The sequence below is a fragment of the Symphodus melops genome (assembly GCF_947650265.1).
Source record: "Symphodus melops genome assembly, chromosome: 10".
In the NCBI taxonomy this organism is placed as follows: Eukaryota; Metazoa; Chordata; class Actinopteri; order Labriformes; family Labridae; genus Symphodus; species Symphodus melops.
The window spans coordinates 16,203,270-16,224,073 of NC_136700.1; the positions used below are offsets into that span (position 1 = coordinate 16,203,270).

Below are 20,804 nucleotides of genomic sequence, written 5' to 3' on the forward strand. Positions count from 1 at the left end.
GAGAGGGGGGCACAGGAGGAAGGAGATAAGAAAGACAGAAAGTGAGAGGGAGATATAAAGAGAGAGAGAGAGAGATCTAAGGGCTTGTCCAGAATTTTAAAAACCATGAACAGGGGGTGAGGAAAGGTTGGGGGGAAAAAAAAAAAAAAAAAAAAAACACGCTGCAGGCAGGTGGAGGGCTTCAATATTTCAGTCACATAAAAAATTTAATTCCTGGCTAAAATCTGTGAGTACTGTATATTTGTTATTAAACTCAATATGCAACATGCTTCACCTTCTTATCACTATCTCTACACTAACATCCACATATGCAGCCTATGATACTTTCACAACACACGTTGGCAGTTAGCGGTGGGATGGAGATTATTAGGGGATATCAGCCAAGGGGACGTGACCACAGGCCAGACTGTCACATCGCGTTCTGAGCCAACACACAAGTGAGAGTGTGTGTGTGTGGGGAGAGCCTATAGCGAATGAAACGAGTTAAGCTTCCAGCCTGGAGCAGTTTAAGTGGCTGTGTGAGCATGTGCATGTGTGTGTGAGTATTTGTTAGTGAATTTCTCCGGTTTCATATAGATTTGCATGCTGAAGTGTTTCGAGGGGCTTTTAGCATTCAGAAAAGACAATGTGGACTATGCAACTGCACACACACGCACACACACACACACACACACACACACACACACACACACACACATACAGATATACATAACAGGCTTTTAAAATGCAAGGTTTTATAATATATGTTAAAGTACTCTGAAATCCATTTCCTTTGAAGAGCTCACTGTGGCCTTAAGGAGAACTGCACAGGAGCAAGCTATGGTACCAGAATAGTAATAATATATGAATATTTATGCCACGTTCTCCATTCTGGACTGCCTATAGATGGCACGGGACCTTTACTGCTGGAGGTTTGAGTGCTGAACTAACTTCTGTGTGTGTGGAGTCGTGATGTGCAAAGAATACCGACACAAAAGCTTCTTTGCTTGTATTGCCCTTACCTTTACATTCTCAGAGTTGCCAGAAACAATGATGCAAAGGAGTTTCACTGATCTGAGGATAAAGGCAGAGATCAAACACTAAAGCTAGCTTCCAGGTTGTCTAACTGCTGAGTTTTTGTAACTTTGAATCTTTTATATTTCTGATCTTCTACAACTGTCTGGGGGCCACTTTCAGGAATGCACCTATGAAAACAGTTTTTGGAAACTGTTTCTGCATGATGAAAAAGCTTGGAGGAAATCATAAACAGGATAAATATTGTATGATAAGTGGAATGGAGATAATGGAATAGGTGTCTTATAAACACACACATACAAGTTGTCATGTTTGCAATCATGACATTCAGTTAGACACGAAGTTTCTTTCTTCACCATCTTTATTCTTCTGTTCATATCCTCTGCTGTCTGCTCAGCTTATTGCATCTCTTTTCACGCTTTCCTACACACACTTTTCTCCACTTTTTTTTTTGCTGTTTATGGAAATTCCTCTTTCACCCCTTCCTTGTCCAAACTCTGCACTCTCACATCTTCTTTAACCCTCCATTTCCATCCGCCAGACAACTCCCCGTTTCCTTCTTTCTCTTTCTTATCCTCTTTTTTCATCTTCACTCTGTTCCTTCCATTCTTGCCCTGAGCTCTTGTTTCGTTCAGTCATCTGCAATTCTTTTACTCGTTTCTTTCTACCTCCCCAACTCAACCAACACCCGTCATCTCCCATTCTGCCCTTCATCTTACATACAGCCTTTCCACTGCCCTCTCCTCTCCCCTACCTCCTCCACTCTTGGACAGACTGTGGATAGATAAAGTGGAAGAGAAGCCGGTTTTCACTAGTGAGGGCTTGGGTATTTACAACCAAAGTGTGTGTGTAGCTGCTGATCAGTGGCAGCCTTACCCCAGGAGGCAGCGCACAGTGTCAAAGTGAATTCATTGCCCTACACCTTCTTAATATTAAGACTGTTTAAAAGTGCTGCTTAGCATTTTGAGAGCCTGTATCTCAGTGCTCCGAGTCAAATGTCCCCCTGCTCTGATTCAGTGCAGATATACAAACAGAAACACTTGAATGCATAAAGAAATGTAGCTGTAAACTTATGTGCATACATATTCTGTGATGCTATTCGTTCCTGATACCATCCTGCTGAGATTAAATGTACCAAAAATGGTGGAATATTACTCACCCATGCACATATCCTTCTTTCAGCTGGACAGTAACACGGCACATATTTCAGTGACCACCATGTCTCCTGAACATACAAACCAAAAAAGCGCAGAATGACAATAAAAAAGTAAATTCTTTCTTAGCGATTTCTTTCCCTCCATCTTGCTCATAAAAAAAACAGAATATTTCCATCTTTACAGCTGCGGCAATACCCACAATGCAATTAAAAAGTAATTTAGGCAGCATTCATGTTGGATCGGCTGTTTTGAGAAACACAAAAACAGAGTAAATTAAAAAATTAGAAAGGTAAGCAAGCAGACAGTAGATATACAAGTTTACTGATGAATGCACAAGCCAAAGTCAAAGCCAAAGTTCCAACAGTTCTACAAACTCAGATGAGAATACAACTTTTTTCATGAATAAATTAACATGTTAATCAACATGTTGTGAGTAAAGTATCTATTTTTAAATATTGTGGTGCCCCTAGAAATCTGATTAGTCATTCCAGTGGCAATCCTGAACAATGATTGGACTTTTGTTCAATTCAACAATTTGTTACAACGTGCTGATGGTAGCTTCCCAATGTAGCCCCTTTCATTTGATTTTAAGATGTCTTTGGACATACGGAGGCTATTTTTGATGGATCCCACATGTGACACTTGGAAAAAGGTGTTTTAAAGTGTTTAGAGTAATGTTAAATGATCTTATGTTGCCACATTATCCAGGAGTAAATAAGGGTAAATAAATACTTTTTATTCATAGGTACACTTCTACTTTTACCCTGCAGAAATAAGTGGCCCAGTTCAGTCACCCCAGTCCAAAAAGTCTGTCTACGCCATCGATCAGAGCCACTGCAGTTTGCATTACTAAATTAACAGGCACAGAATAAATGAAATACAATCAAAATATAGAATATAATGACAATGATTAAAAAGAACGACCACTGCTAAACTATCTTTAAATATGTAAATAAATGTAATAACATCATCGAAATCCATCTGCATGGAAAAATATTATTTTGCTTTTAGTGTTGATGTGGTAAAGTAAAAAAAAAAAATGTTTCATGGTCGGTTGCAACAGCAGATTGAGGATTAGGGTTGAGCTCCTCTATTCCACAACAGGCGTGTTTAAATGAATTGTTTCTATACTGTATAATTTCACAGCTGGGAGGCTGTCAGTTTGCATCTGTGGCAGGTTTTCTTTTCTATCAATAACTTTCACTTAATTGCCTTATTGCCTACTTTATTATTAGGGTACTCTGTTTCTGTGATTAGTTCAGTTAATTGCTTCCTCAACTTCTGACGGCAATTAAAAAAATATATTAAAAAAAAGTAAATCATCTCCACTGACATTAGATAGATGAGTTTGTGAAACTTTTGGTAAAACTAAAACACAGATGATGAAGCTACACTGAGGTGTTGAATGGAGCCTCTTGAAAGATACCAAAAAAAGGTCAGAGGCTTGCAGCTTTCATCATTCTTAAATTATTCGGTCTTTTTCATATTGGAAACACAGTACTCTTGTTGACTTAACCTTGATGTACATCGGTTCAGTTTTCTTAACCACTCATGAACTCGATGACTTTAATGTGAAAGAAACAAAGAGTAATCCAAATAATAGTGTAAATTATGAAAACAGAAGATAAAGGACATTTGAGGGAGCTGTTTTAATGACGGCTTTGGTTGGAGTTTTGGTTTGAAACAGATATTTCTCTCATCTTTCTGTGTTGAGATTTAAGGGCGATTTTGGCCATTACCAAAATATTAATAATAATTATGACTGTTCATATACTGTATATCAAAATCACATTATGAACAGAATTACAAGGCACAGGGTGACCAGCTGCCAAACGGATCGAATGTTAGACAAAGACTGTTTGATCAGGACAGTATTGGAGATGTTACCAAATGTCAAGAGGTAGTTTAGATATGGATGTAATGTCCAAATAATCCAGAAAAATAAACACTTGTATTGATACAGGGTGCCTTGGTTGCAGACACTATGTGTTGGTTGTGCTATCTCCACAGAGGCAGGTTAAAGCACTTTTTGCAAATTCTGAATTGTGAGAAATGAACAGTGTGAATGCTGCACAGTGGTGAGCGTTAGCTGCTGATACCTTGGGCAAAGCATTTCTTGTGAGACTCACACTCAATGTGTCACTTCAAGTTGCATTCTCCTCCATGAAGGATTTAAAACCTCACCTAAGTATAAATACTTTCCCAGACATTGCTGTTTCTGCATGTCCTTTTGTTGTCGTAGTTGTCATTATATTTATGCAAAAATATATATATTATATATATGCAAAAAGGGCATCCCATTAGCTTGTGTTTTTGTTTTGTAGCAGTGGTGAGTATGTAGACAGGATAGTGACAAGTTGGCAAACCTTGACCAAATGTAGGCTGATAGATTGACGTCTGAAAAGTGCCTTGGTGATACAGTAGCACATCTTTTCTTCTCCACAGCTATTGGATAAAAGAAAGTCAAGTCAGGTTTGTTTACATCACACCGTTCAGCTACAAAGGATATTGAAAGTGCTTCACACGAGACATCAAAAGTATCACGGCAAAGGGGGACAGAAACATTAACAGAACATTTGAAATCACAAATGCAATCAAAGACATTTAATATGAAAATATTGAATACAATCGAAATCTAAATATCCCCAAAAAATACAGAAACCTGGCAGTAAGTGGAGAAAGAAGTTTAATGTTAAAATACAAAATATATAAATCACCTCAAATTTGTAATGGAGTTGTAATCTGATCTGAGCACCTTCCAATGTAATAAAGCTCTAAAATCCCAGAGTCTTGTGTTCCTGAGGGACAAAGAGTCCCCTGCTGGTCGTCCCTAATTGAGACTGATTGCACACAGTTTGCTCCATCTATGTTCGGCACAGGCCGAAGGCGCACTGAAAGCCCCACCCTGAGGTGCCCACAGTTGTGACAGTTCAACATTACACCAACTTGTTTTCAAAAATTGCGTTGGTTTTTGTCAATAATAGTGAATGATGACTATAAGTATTAGTAGTTGTCTCTCGTCCTTCATTTAAACAGCTATTACATGCAAAGGGAGGAGCCAACCGTCTCATCCATGTAAACACGACAACGCAGCTTGTGGGGACTTGCACTTCTCACTCATTGACAGTCATGACTCAGAGAGATATTTACAAAGGATATATTTGACTTTGTCTATATTTGTGTGTAAAATGTTGCACGTTTCTTTTGCAGTTCTGTGTGTTACTGGTGGGATGATGTGTAGATCTACCTTTTGGGGACAAAGCTTAGCTTTGCCCTTTCTATCTGATGCAGGTAACATGGCCATGTGGCACAACTATACTTTTTGCCACTATTCTGTTATCACAGCTAAATGTGTGCCTTATTGTATCTTTAGGAGTTTTTTTAATTTGTAACTCTTCCCTCCTCGGACAGGTGTTACAAATTAACATCCTTTAAACACTATGATACTTGGATTTAAATCTGCAAATGAGTGCGTTAAACTCAGAGATTCTCGGGGTCTTGTCATTTTTTACATACATTGCTGTTTACGTCCAAGCAGAACTTCAGTATAATGTGCATTCACAGTAATCTATAGTTTTGTTTCCCCCTTACTTTGGATGAGATCCCCAATCCAGCCTGAAAAACTCTGTTTGCAGTAAATTATCTGGTAATCTGAACACGGTGTATGATTGGGGGAATGTTAGGATGCAGGATGAAGCTGAAGGGTGAAAATAATGTAAAGTGTCAAATGTTCACACTGTTTTATCTCAGCTCCCTTAAGACATGTGTGGGAAGGGCTTTTGTGTTCCAATTATTACACTCTATGACAATAAATCTCATTTGTGCTGGACGCTTCAATTAACCAGGCAACACCAAAATGAGAACTAAATTACATGACAAATGTAAATTTGATTTATGGTAATTATGCTGCAATAATGCAGCTGGAGCTGTAGTGTGCATGCAGACTGTGACTGTTTCATCTGACACCAAACTCATGCATACAAATTAAGATATTTTAAACATAGAATGTTAACAGAGATTTATGTACCATGCAAACAGATAAGGCAATAATACATGGCTGGTTGCTTTGGAGCAATTAATGTTTGCAATAACCATGAACATACACACCCTGTATGCATATAAAATATGCTGTATGTTAGCAATTATCATAACCTCAGTTATGAGTTTAAACCTCTAATAAGTGACCCCTCATTCTCTCGAGGCAATGTATGTGGGAACTCTTGAATTGCATTTTGATAGTATCATAAATATGCGCTTGTGCGTGATATATGAACACAAACACCTGATCATAAAGATTTATGCACACATTTTAGAAATGTGAAAAAGTGTCGGGCTGACTGAATTTCACATAAAAAACACTGAGCTTAATGACAGGGACAACTACAATATTATATACTGAAGCTAAAAGGTATACAAGTCATTTGAACAAATGCACATCCTTGGTCAAAATCACGCCAACGAGATAAGTATTCTGCACCAGGAGGCCAGTATAGCAATGCACGTTAATCACAGAGTTCATCTCATTTCCTCCCCGCTCTCCTTTATCACTGGCTCTGTTCTTATTCATCTTCATAAGAAAGCTGAGGAAGAGGAGCCAGCTCCTAATAGCTCGCTGATTTACATGAGTGTTTAGCCTCATAGACAAACTACTCGGAAAGGGGACATAAGAGTACACACTGATACCGCCATAACCTTACATACACACATACGTACGTACGCACAAACGCACACACCCTCTAAGGAGTGTAATTTGCTTTCTTATTTCTAAGACTAAGAATGAGGATTAGTTAGGAGTAGATACGCTCACGCACATACATGCACTTACACACATATCTATATAAAAACTCACTCATCAGGAGATCAAACAAGGCAGGTCCTGCAATAAACAGATGCGTAAGCGCTAGCGCATTGCCTTGCTTGTATAGCGTGTAACTCAATTTGAAATGCTAACACTGCCATGGGCTCGGGGGCATACAGTGGCAGGCAAGCATCATCAGCGCGCTTCCCCACAATTTAACTCTTCTCTTTCAACACAGAGCAGTTGTGCAGTGGCCTCATATTTTACACACACTGAATAAAATTAATTGGGCCTTTTTGGGTGCACATCATTTGCATGCTGGACCTGCTTTGAATTGTAGATGAAGAAAGAGGGTAGGGGAATTGAGGAGTGCTGTAATCTACCACAACATATGATGTTCCACAGCATGTATGAGTTTTTTCTATTTCTGATTATCCCATATATGTGTGCGTGTGTGTGTGTGTGTGGGGGGGGGGGGGGGGGGGGGGGGGGGGTAATGATAATGACTGCAATCTCTCCCATTAGAATCCATCAGCAGTTACTGATGGTTTGACTTTGGAGGGAGGGGCTTTAATGAGAGCGGAGCGGAACATAACGATGAGATCGATCATTTATGTAAATTCACTTATATAGATTAAGGAAGGCAGATTTCACCTTAACAACGGAAAAACGGTTAAAGATACATGCAAGTTCCTCTAAACAGGATGGCACAACATGTTATATTTAAGTCAACGGTTAAGAATCAGTGCCCTGTACTGAGGATAATATATGGAATACATTTATGCATTTACATTTAGCAACATTATGAAAGATCGTGTCTTCCACTGAGCCACTTGAGACTAGACTGTTCCCCAGTCAATCACAGTTTGATCACAATGTATTTGTGGGAGAAAGCAGGAGTAGCCTACCATAGAGGGAACCACACTTGAATGAATGCAAACTGCCCAGAGAGAGGAAGCTGCCATAATATGGGAATTGAATGAACCTTATTGGTGTGATGTTAATCAATTAATAAAACATTTGCTGCTAATTTGCCCATATTCCCCGCCCAACAAAGTCTGTCAGGGCTAGGCACTAAGGCTCCATTCACTCCCACTCTGGTCAAGGCTCGTACTTCCACAGTACGTGCCGCGGTCTGTCTGGGACCACGTGAGCAGCTCTGACCTGCTTTGCTTTCTTTTCGACTGGGCTCACGGAAGCATGCATCAAGCTTAGCAGAGCAGGTCTTTCCAGATATAAAAACAGAAAAGGAGAGCACACAGGGTATCTAGTCAATTTAGAAATAAACACAATATAGAGACTCCCTGTTGTGTATCCCATCACTTTATCAACATTATGTCAAAATGGGTACCAAATGAACAGCAAATCAACCTCCAGCGTTTGTTTGCCTGTTGGTCTTTTTTCCTGTGATCTTGTGAACCTGTGAGTATTTGCCTGTTTGAACCAAGTCCAATTGCTGAATTGTATCCTCTTCTAAACTCGCCTGTAAACTGACTGGAGGAAATAAGGGCAAGGCATGGCTAAAAACACAGTCTGCCCTTAAATTTTGCGAAATAAAGTGATACACGTTATTTTAAATACCGTCAATAGTGAGTTCATACTCCAACTGTTCAACAGTTTAACTATGAGAGTTTAGAGTCAGAAATAGTGATGAGGGCACAGGAATTTCGATTTTACAGAGTGGGAGGATTTTGCAAACCGAATGCTGCACATTTATTTTAGTTGGCTGTCAGACATAACAGGTGGAGCTCACAGCAAGAGCTCCAATTAAAATCAAAATCAACCTGCCGGCTTGTAATTGCTTTTCCGCCTCCATGTTGTGTGTGTGAGTGTGTGAAGTTGGAGATAAATTTAAAATCGTCAACATTTTCAGAGACTCTTTGGATTATTAGAACTGTTTCCAATGTTCACCCTTTTGATCTAGTTTGTTACAATTCCAAGTCCAACTTTATAGCTGTGTAACGCTGCTCCGATTAAATCTACCACTTCCCCTTGTGAGTGTCTGTGTCACAGGGCAACGTGTCTTATTTCTCCTGTGGATACTTGAGTACTTTGTGCTACTGCAGAGATTAGACTGAGTGCCCAGACTCATCAATATCCGTGGCTCCTGTATTACACACACACACACACTGATGGAGTAAGCGGAACAGACCTGACGCTCACACTCACCGGTAAATGGCTGCACTGATGGACTGAAGCTATTTACGCACACACACACACACACGCACACGCACACGCACACACACACACACACACACACACACACACACACACACACACACACACACACACACACACACACACACACACACAAGGCTGGTGATGGACTGAGGCTGTTCCCTCTCCTCACCTCATGCCCAGTCATTGGCTGGCAGCCCAGTGCAGGCTTGCCAATTGGCCCTTCCACCAAATCAACCACACAAACTTTTCTGATGAGCTCAGTACAGTCCATACATGTGTGCGCGCACTTTTCCTCACACACAGATTCACAGGGTCAGTATTGATTCCCCCCTGTAGAGTCCTGCTGAGCACTTGTTCCCAAGTTCACACTTTATTAGACGTTCATCAGTTAGTTATTCTTACATTACAACATGCGGTGTCTTTTGTCACTTGACTTGCCCTTGGGCTAACTTAGACACTTAAACTCATCTTCTCATCCACCTATTTTATTATCCCGCTGAAACCATAATATAGATTAATATTTCATTATTCTTATGATTGCTTACAATTTTATGATCATGTAATGACTTCTTGTGGACTTAGGTCATAATAAGAAGAATTAAAGACAAGTTTTTATTCTCATTCACTGCAGTTTAACTACATGCAATTGCTTTAATTATTATCGCATTACTTCTAAATATGACATATTCTGGCATGTACAAGCCTCTTTCTGACAGATGAACATGTTTGATAGACCTCTAAAACCATTCTCACAGACAATTTAATTAAGGTCTGATAAACATAGTTCTTTTGTTGATCATGACCCAGGCCCATCATTAATACTGACTCCTTTGAACCGGTGTGGGAAATAATAGACCAAGATTGACTACAATGATTTTTAAATCCTGGCATGAGTGAAAAATAGAGTTGCTGTTTTCTTTTCCGGAGGCTGTAGACCTCGGGCTTCAAATTCAACCCGTGGTTCCTATCCTGCATAGTTCTCCTTGATTTCAAGCTCTGCCCACTGTCCTATCTCTCAAATAAAGGCAGAAAAAGTCCCAAAATAAATCTTTAAAAAGAGACCTAAACAGTCAGATAAAATATTTTAACAGCTATTTCATATCACTCCCTTTAGTCTCAGCTTTACTTTGTGTTAAATTGCAAATCTTAGCATGCGAACATCTTGAGCCTTACAGAGCATTTAGCATGACTGCAGACATATTTCATAGAGAATGGCTACTAAATATGGATGGCAACAAAAATCCATGCTCAAACAAAAGTTTAAATTCACAGTACAAGTCCAGTCTGAGATGAAAGATAAATGGTCAAAATGTTTTCTCTAGTCCTTGTTCAACTGGACACTTTGTATTGGTCTTTTCAATCCTCATTTCTCCAGTGTCCACTGTGAATTGAGATCCACAAACGACAGTAGCAGAGATGGCAGACATTGTGGAATCACTTTCTGTGCTGTCCCTTTTTTTTAGGAGACACACAGAAGTTTTCTCAAGACAGCATTAATGTAGTAAAGTGGTTAAAAAGTGTGGGGGGTTTTTGTAGTTCTCATCCTCAATGTTTCCACAGTTATTTTCCCTTTAATTATATCAAAATCTTAACTCATTCTTCACTCAAAACTTAAAAACCGATCAAAACCTCTAAAGTTTAGAAAGAGAAACAACACTACAGTTTAGAGTCTAAACTGTAGTGTTGTTTCTCTTTACCAGTCTGAAGCAACTCAACCGCCAAGAATCACTGCCAACTTTTATTGACTTATTCATCACAAGTTCAGTTACTTTCACTCCATAAGGCACACTCTCATTCCCTGGAAAACAACCCTTAATGTTTACTATTTTTCCATAAAGATCAGAGCAAGTATCACAGGATCACAACGCTCTTTCATTCTTCGCACTTATGAGAGTCAATCACAATTATTCACTGCACACAACTGTCCTGAGGATAAAAAAAAAAGAAATGTTTAAAAGCCCTAATTTGATGCAGTTTTTTTTTACTACATGACAGACCATGAACTAGTTCTTATATTAAACTTTATAATTATAGATATCAATTACCTAGAAATGAGACCATGTCAAATACCTGTAAAATAAAAACATAATTTTCATTTCCTCTCAGGATAATGAAAATGAATCTTTTTTTTTTTATTCAATTCAAAAATAAAGTTGCATCATCAAAAATCTGTTTTTTTAATTGAATTTAAAATTTAAGTTCAACATTCTAACACCCAAAAGACCATTAAAAAACAGTGCAGGCTTCCTTTTGTCCTCTCCCCGTCCTTTAACCCCACTTCTCCACCATCTGCACAGGTGTTGGTCCCCTGGTCCGGGGTCGTCTCACTGGGATCTTGAGGTGGCGTCCCCCCTTCTTATTCATGTGTCCTCGACTCCTTTGGGGTCTTGTTTTGGCTCATGCTGAGGGTGCACCCGCCCAGGTGTTTCCAAGCACCACTGCTCCTGCTAAAGATGTAAAAAGCAGCAAGAACATTCAGGATCAGGGGGAGTGTACAGCTCAGTCTTCCTGAGAAACCTTCAGCTCCATACGCTTTAATAGAAAGCCCCTTTATTTGAGTCACTGTCTGTATTGTCTTCTTTTGCAAAAACCCATTCATAATGGATTGTTTACTTTGATATCCTTATGTAATGAATATGGATGTGGTATTTTAATTGCATAATTCACCTCTAATAAGCATTAAACAGACAATGTATGAATGAAACAGTATCTAATGAAATAGAAATGTGGCACAATAGCTCTTAAATCATTCAAAGCAACAAGCTAGATTAGGCAGCTTTTTGTCTCCTAGCTTTGTTGTGCGTTTGTATTGTTACACAATGCTAACGGGCATGCACACAGAAATAAAAGCATGCATACTTTTTTTTATTCAACACAGTATGTTATGTATATGTACATGACTGATTTTATTTTGTAGTTGTGCATAAGCATTGCTCAACTTGTGTGGCTATGTGTGGGCCCCAGGCAAATTTGAAATGAAGCAACTTTCACTAGACGACACCCGAGGCTAACTTAACATGGCCTCCTTTGACACAAAAACCCTCACAAACCCTAAACTGGGGCATGATGCTGGGCTTCCCATCCAGTTTGTCAACAGGATACCACCTCCCCCACTGGCACACTGCAGAGTGAGAGGTTAAGCTATATCAGAGCCAGCATGCACCGCTGAACAACTGAACCATGAGGTGCTCCAACCCTCACAGTGTGCTGCTGAACATAGTTCTACCATCCAAAGCCATTTGTTTCAAAACATGCTGGTTGTGTTGTGTAATCAAGCTTGCGTTGTGTACAGCGTTGTACTTCACAATAAGTGCACCAATTAGCGGGTGATTGAGGATCGCTAAGACCTGAACATATTTTGAGATTTAATAATTTCAGCGATTTTATATTACATTTTCTATTTTAGTGTTTCTTTTCCTTCCTCTGTCATGATGCTTTTGATGTCCTGTGTGAAGCACTTTGAATTGCATTGTTGTTGAAATGTGCTATACTAATAAACTTGCCTGTCCAAATAGACCAATTGTGTCTCCAAGCAGGTAGCAAAGAGCCACACTGCAGTCTGATGACGCTGAGAAAAGGAGGAGTCGATCCCCATGGTGACACATGTCAAGGTGAGTGACACGCTCAAGGTGTGGTCGGAAAGTACACAGGAGTTCTGGAGGTTCTCTGGTTGTTGAATCATGTGAGACAAGGCCGTAACGCTGAGGGAGAGAGGAGCATTAGATTATTTTATGCTTTGCTATGGATGTAAGAACACCCATCAACTTCTTGTTTACCTTGATTGATTGATTTTATAGAGTTGATGAGCCAAAATGACGGTTTTTTGTTCAAGGTCAAACTCAAGGTCAACTGAAACTTAACTAAAGGAGCGCTCCAATGTAACAATTAAAATCTATTATCATTATGTTCATGTGAATTTTTAGCCGTTTTCACATATGCACTCCTGAAAATATCTAGATCATTTCAGGGGGACTGCTTGGGATATTCTCCTGGCCTGGCTGTTCACATGTGCACCTCACTTTGGGAGACTATACCCGTCAGACGGGAGGGAGGGCAGGGGGACTCCTGAGGTAAGACATAATATAAAAAACGATGCAGAAATAGTCCCCTATATACAATGCTTTATTAAAAATGATTGATGAATGAATGATTTTATATCAATGCTATGTGACATTAAATAGAATAATTTTAATAAAAACAAACAGAAAACACAATGTGGCTGTTTGTAAAATAATGTTGAAATGTGACAATATCTGTTCTAATGAACTAGTATATGTGTACATTTTGTTCATTCATGTTTCAGTGTATATGACATGATTATAGCTTTGTTTGTCATGTTTTGGACTAGCATATGTAAAAGAGGTACCATAATCTACTGCATCATGCTATGGTGTGACCCGATACTGAACTGTGCAAAATTCCTGGGTCTAAGAGCACGACACCGTATACTGTGCAATCACATTAGTCATCCAGTTGATTCCAAAGCACGCTCAAAACGTGCCGCAGGACAAGATTTCTACCAGAGCACTGAGCCTGTCCAACTTCTTCAACTCTGCTGCTACATATATACATACATCTCCATAAATTAAACTGGAAGCCAAATGAGACGCACCCATTTGAATTCATCCCCTCTTATAAACTGTGACAGAGAGTTGAGCTGTAAATACTGTGGCAATAATACCCAAGAGGGTGTTCTTTTACCGCAATTAGAAGCATGACAGTGATGCAGCTATATGCCTTAATACTGATGCGGCGATCTGAGTCTTTATGATCAGAGTCAGAAAGTCAAAGGGCTCTCTGAGGTGTCAGAAACTCTTGGGCAACCAAACATGTTTTATGTGTAGAGTGTGGACTGAATCTATGATCAGCTAATGTGGCAGAAACTTTACTTTGCTCTTTCATCATAATATCCTCTCCTACTGCCGATTAGATGTCACAGTAAATCAGAGTCACGGTGCTCTTACACACATTTCAGTATGTATTCCTGTTTAACGGCAGATGCAAATTGCAAACGTGGGGTTGATTCATTCAAACTGCTTTGAAATGAAACAGGAAGTGGGGGCATTACCTCCTGCTGTGAATATCAGCGCAGATTTATTCTAGTGACTCACTGGTCTGTGTTCTCCATCAACCAAAGGGGGCATCAAAAATGATGGACAGAGATATTTTTTTCAGAGTGGATGACATTCTTTACTTATTGGAGATACTGAAGGTCACTTCATCTTCAGTGTCTCCTAATCTCTTTCCCTCCTTCTGTCCATGTCTTCACGTTTTTGCATTGTCATTTCCTATTATATACGGACAGTGCATATATGCAACAAACACCTACCTGTATGTCCCATGTCTTGAGTGTCCCCTCAGAATCAGCTGTGACTAAAAATTGTCCACAGGGGCTCACATTCATTACAATCGAGCCCAGGTCTTTACTATGAGCTGTAAACTGTCCCACCAAGCAGCTGTGGGTGGTGCTCCAGAGCCTGACCACTCCTGAACCTCCACAGGATATTAAGTTGGCACCACCTGATGGAGATGGGGGGGGGGTTCTAATCAGTATCAAAACTATCTTAAATATTGTCATCATGAAAAATTATTAACATCTTCAAACTTCATTAAGAGCATACAGTAGGTGTTCATGAAAGAGCTGGGTCTTTAGCTTTTTACTGAAAGTGTAAAGGGAGGAGAACAGTCTGGCTATGTTTAGGGGCCTTTTGGGAAGGTTGGACCAGATTCTTTTCATTGGAAGAGGTCAGTGGGTGGGAAGGGGCGTAGACCTGATTCTGATTCTGACCTGGATGATAGATTTTAAGTAAGCCAATTTTTGGTGTTGTATTGTCGGCAAGCAGAAGAGTTTTAAATTTGATGCGAAAGCCAGGTATGTTGCGCCAGTCTACCTGTCGACCAGTCGCGCCGCTGTGTTTTGGATCATCTGCAGAGGTTTGATTGTGCCTGCAGGAAGACCTGCCAGTAAGGAGTTGCAATAGTCAATTTGCAGTACTGTTTTACAAGAGCATGTGCCAGGAGCTGTGCAAAAAAAAAAAAAAAACGTTTGCAGAAACATGGTAAATTAATTAAAGGTGCTATATGTAACTTCCAAAAATATTGTGTTTCTAGTGACACAGCAGGCCGCTAGGTTAACTGCACCAGCATCCTGTTGCTCGCCCTTGATGGCCCTTGTTTGTTTTTTTTACGCAAAATCTACCAAAAATACCTCCACAATTGAAAAGCTCTCCCATGTTCACTCTAGTTTTCGCACGAGGCCGGTCAGATTCTAGTTTGGCCTGACGGGCTTCTATAAATAAAACTTTTTTTTGGTTTCTTGTGCTTACGTGGAGTCTGTGAAGGAGTCTGTGTTGTGCAAGAGGCTGGTTAATTTAACTTAGTTTCATTGTCTATCCAGTCAGGCACAACTGTTGATCTCTGTAAGTAGAGTTGTGTGAGGAGGACGTCAAGAACACATATAGAATGTCACCTTCTGCAGCTTTCGCAGAAAATTGAACCCAGGTTCGTCAAAAAATAGAAGTTGAAACAGGCAACAAAAGATAGACAGTGAATGTCTCAGTTAACTGTTCTCTTACTAATGTGCGATAAAACACAATTTGATTATGTGAGAAAGTTACATAGAGCCCCCTCAAGTGATGAAGTGGCATCAAAGGTACAAATACATAAGCCACTAAGAGGTGAGTAGAACAATGGCATCTAAAATAAGTGTTTCAGGGTTTTCCGTTTCCCCTTTTGTTTCACAATTAAAAACACAAATAATCTAAACCTACGTCTTTGGATTGACAGATGACTGGTGTCATATTGGGACAGAGAGAGAGAGAATTTACCAATGAAAAAAGGAAGGTCTGACTGACATGTAAACAGCACAGAACAATAGTGTTGATGTATTTGCAACTGTGTGTTTCCTGTTAAAAACAGGGCTGTGTGTGCATTGTATCTATCATGTAAAAAAAGGTTTTATCTGTCAAACTCTTTCAATTCTCTAAAATAACTTCACTGAGTTTACATTATCTTTAGTTTTTACAAAGTCTTTGTAAGAATGCAGAAAAAAAGACGAGGTTTTATTGCTGCAACAAACATGACATTATATATGTTGGATGTGATGATGTAACAGTATTTATGGGGTTGAAAGATTGCTGGTTAATATAAAGTAAAGTAGTTATGCATTCTAACATTACTGTGTCCAATAACTCAAAAGCTATTTTAGTAAATAGCCCACAGTCGAGGTATAATAATGATTACAAATAGCTCAGTTTATACTTCACCTGATGCAGCGGCTGCAGACGAACGTCCTGGTATAAAGATCAATTGAGAGATGGCAATGGAGTTGTCAGAGTCTTCCTTGCTGTTCTCACCAGGATGAGAATCTGGGAAATTGCCAAAAAAGAAATCAGTAACTAAAATATAAAAGAAAATAAAATGTAAAAAGAAAATATGACAGTAGAGAAGATCTTGGGGGAGGCAGGTTTCATTTGAAATACCTCTATGAAGTACTGCATGTTGAATATCAGCACATTTGTGTGTGTAAAAAATAAGAGCTAAAAGTGTGTCTTCTTGCCTCCTCTGTGTGGACGCAGTTTTCTTAAAGCTGTTTCAGTGCTGTTGTTCCACACGAGGATTTCTCCATCGTAACTTCCTGCAAACATCGGAAGTGGGACAAAACAAGAACTCATGATGAACTCTTAAAATGGCACATTTACTTTGTCTCAAACATGACAGGCATTTATATCAACCGTATCATGACAGACAGAAAATGACGTTTATGAAGTACACAGCCTTTCATTCATTTTTCGTTCCTTATACTGCTGAGTCATGCGTTCCAGCCATCAAAACCACTCTTCAGATAATTCAAGTCAACATCTGTCCCCAGCTACCATCTGTTCCTGCACTCAAGCCTCAACATGAACCTCGAGAGAAAGTGCTTTCCAAATGATCCTTATTATATATAAGAAGATGTGTGAGTGCATGCTTTTCCTATAAGGCAGAATTCTCATCAGGTGGTTTGACAGTTGAACAGCAGGTGTTAATGAGAAATGTGAGGAGGCAGTTTGCTATGGGAGGTGTGTGTGTGTGAGCAAAAGGAGGTATAAAGTTTATGAGAGTGTGGCTCGCTTGCATTATTCATGCAGCCCTGGGCCAGCTTCTGTCTGTATTGCAAGTGACTTTTATGATACAATGTGTGTGTGTGCGTGCGTGCGTGTGTGCGTGCGTGTGTGTGTGTGTGTGTGTGCGGAATAAGAGTGTAGAAACGTGAATTATATAGACAATGTTGAGCTTTCATATAGAGCTGGATCAACACCATTTACTATTTCTCCAGTGCATTTCATCAATATATGTGTATATAATATAACACACACAAACATAACAGCAAGCTAAGAGCACTGAAATAAGATTGATAACATGTGAGTGGGTAGAAGGGTACATGTACAGGACAGACAGACAGACATGAGTCCCAAGCTGCATAACTGAGCAACTTTACTCAGGTACTAAATGTTCCACATTTTTAGCATTTTTTATACAGACCTTGGTCTGAACACACTTAAAGTGGCTGTATGTACCTTTCTCATATAATTAAATTGTGTTTTATTACTCATTTGTCACTGTTCACTGTCTATCTGTACTGCCAGGTTCAATTTTCCAAGAATGCCGCTGGAAATGGTTTTCTATGAGTGTTCTCAAGGTGTACTTAGGGAGGATCAACAGTTGTGCCTGATTGGATGGACAACCAGCCTCTTGCACAACACAGACTCCTTTGCAGACTCCATGTAAGCACATGAAACCGATATCTGTAGAAGCCTGTCAAGCCAAACTAGAATCTGACAGGCGTCGGATGAAAACTAGAGTGAACACGGGAGAGCTTTTCGTTCATGGAGGAAGCTTTGATTGGTTTTGGGCATGAAAACCGACCCAGAGATGGCTTCACTTCTATTGAACAAGTAAAATCATTCTTCTAGACTGTGAATTTCACGGCTGATGAAGATGCTCGACAGTCTAACGAGAAACATTGTATGTAAAGTTGCATATAGCCCCTTTAAATTAGATTTTAGGATAGGATTAAAGTCCACTGTCCCGTCTTGGACAACTGTGCCACACAAATCTGCAATAATACAACCGTGAAGAAGTACAACAAGTCAGTCTACACTGACACAAGAAGAGTAAGCCAAAAAGTTACCTGGACAAGTAATGTTGTACCTTTCAAGTTATATTTCACCCTTCTCTTCAGTATCTATGGCACCAAATAAATTGTTACCATTGATGGTAAAAATGTTACCATCAAATGATGGTAACATTCCCCAGGATAAAATAACCAGAAGCAAAAAACAATAGCAGCTCTAAGTTTTAAGTTCTGATGATATAATACCATACATGGTATGTTGATGTCAAGCCTGCCATAAATAATGTTGATATATTTCAATTCAGGGGCCAGTATTTGTTATAAGATGCTTTGGAGGCATTGGTCATTTAAATAATGTAATCACCAATATCGTCTGTTTAAATGGATACATTTGATGGGTAGATTTCCCTCTTTTAACTTGTTAACATGTCATCAAAGAAGCTTGAAATAACCAGTGTACAAAATAAGAGCATTCTATGCTTGAAAACGATCTCATTGCTTCAATTAATTTCTGTGCTTGCATTTGCATTTCTTAAACATTTTGGCCATCCATCAAAGTTCAGATGAGTTAGACCGCTCGCTTGGAATATGTTCAGAGATGGAGGATTAAGGGATCCAAGGCAAGAATGAGATACACAGGACCCCTGTGTATATGTACTCTGCTGTGTATGCGTGCGTGCGTGCGTGTGTGTTTGTGTGCGTGTGTGTGTGTTTGTGTGAGAGAGTTTATTGGTTTGTGAGTTTGACAGTGTGCTTGAGAAGAGAAGCAGAACCAAGGGGAAATGTCTGAATATGGATGAGGAGGCTTCGCAGCATCACCAGCCAAATGTTCCTGCATCAACTAGATTCGACTTGAGACACAAACTAAAGGTGGGTGAACACACAACAAAATACACACAACTAGTACTGAGCATGTGTGTGTCAGACTGAACTTAAAATTGACTTCTGTCACTAGTGGCCATGATGCGACCACAGCTTTCTCTTGGCAGCACAAGCATCTAATTTGGCAACATGCTCTGCTGTGAGACGGCATCACTCCATGGGACCCTGAAGAAACTTGCTGGCAACTGAAACCAGCGTGTCATTGCTTTCAGACACACCACCATGTGCTTGGCGGATTTGGAGAAGGAAAATTTGGTAAAAAAAAAATATTGAACGATTAAAAATAACAGGATGAATGTTCACATCAACCCTTGGCTTCGGTGTGTGAGTAGAGAAGTGTGGAAATGTAGAAATGTGATTCATCCGTTTTTTTTTCATATTCACCCAGAGGCCCAGAGGAAGACAGCAGGAACAAGCACAGGATATTAAAGCGTAGGAGGAATTTATGAATGAATAACATCCTTTTATGATTATTTTTTAACAAGACAGTAGTAAATCTAGATATACCGGTACCCTATGAAATAAAACTAATTCAAGAACGAAAAAGGTCACAGGTATGATTGCAAAAAAATGAAGAAAATAGTCTTCCTTTAGGAAACCAGCAAGTCTGTGCCAGAGATAGAATCACACAGGGCTTTAACTTTCAATATGAATATTATCAAAGCAATGAATCATTCCTTGGCAAGGTCGGCGCCGGTTTTATGAAATAATTGATTGAGTGACAGAAAAAGATGACAGATAAGTTGGGTTTCCTTGAAAAACTGGTCGTCGGCTGAAAAATATTCAATCATTGCTTCTATTGTGTCAATTTCTTACATGAACTATAAATAAAATGATTCACTGATATGGTTTAAGCTTGGAGATGCAATAAAGCTGTCATGTTTTCAGAACCCCTGCAAAAAAAACAAAACCTTCAAACACACTAGAATACAGAAATGCATTCTCTCTTTCTTGCATAGCATTGCCCCACCACTGCAGACATATTACACACAAACACAGGCAGATACACACACACACAGCTGAAAGACAGAATAGCCTACGTCTCATTTCCTCTAACTCCCACTGAGAGAGGTCTAATAAACATAATTTAAATTGGGCATTAGGATTAAATTGGAGGTGGAGGGTGCAGTGTGGGGCTGTGTTTGTCTTTGTGTGTGAGCATTGCCGGGGAAGAAATGCAGCAGGCTTGCTCAGAGGATGAGGTAAAGGAAGAAAAAAAAAATCGAAGTGAATGGGGAGTGTCAGTCAGAGCCTGGAACCCAGAAAGGGAAGTAGAGAAGAGACAAACACAGTGACAAGAAAACACAAGAGCCAAACTTTGAAGAAGTTTCCAAGTTCACAGAGTAGCTCCTGAATCGTGCTTTTGTTCCAGGTCCAACTATTCATTTTCTTCCAAACCACTGCTTCAAGAACACCCACACTTGTCTACCTTTCCACCTCTGGCCCTCACTTTTTTGCTCTCTATACTTATCTGTGGAGCATATGCGTCTGAGAAGGCCACAGAAGGTCAGTTTTGTCTGCACTCTTCTGGAAAACTGAAACTGGACTTTTAATATATGAGCCAAAGAAATACAACTCCTCAAAACTAGAGAGCATACTGGGGAAGATTGGACGCAGAGTGTTTGTTGTTTGATGGTTAACGAAGTGGACCAGTGAC

General features: G+C 39.6%; 1 protein-coding gene across 2 annotated transcripts in view; it reads right to left on the reverse strand.

Moving 5' to 3' along the window:
• Window positions 1–12,478: 12,478 nt before the first annotated feature.
• Window positions 12,479–20,804, reverse strand: part of LOC306830317 (cilia- and flagella-associated protein 337-like) — a 28,697-nt gene continuing 20,371 nt past the window's right edge. For both annotated transcript variants that reach the window (XM_079353714.1, XM_079353713.1), the window contains 4 exons: window positions 16,709–16,786; window positions 16,416–16,517; window positions 14,480–14,670; window positions 12,479–12,851 (listed from right to left, as the gene is read on the reverse strand). In XM_079353714.1, the coding sequence (XP_079209840.1) occupies window positions 12,636–12,851; window positions 14,480–14,670; window positions 16,416–16,517; window positions 16,709–16,786 (587 nt within the window). In that variant the 3' untranslated portion in view covers window positions 12,479–12,635. The remainder of the gene's footprint in view (window positions 12,852–14,479; window positions 14,671–16,415; window positions 16,518–16,708; window positions 16,787–20,804) is intronic.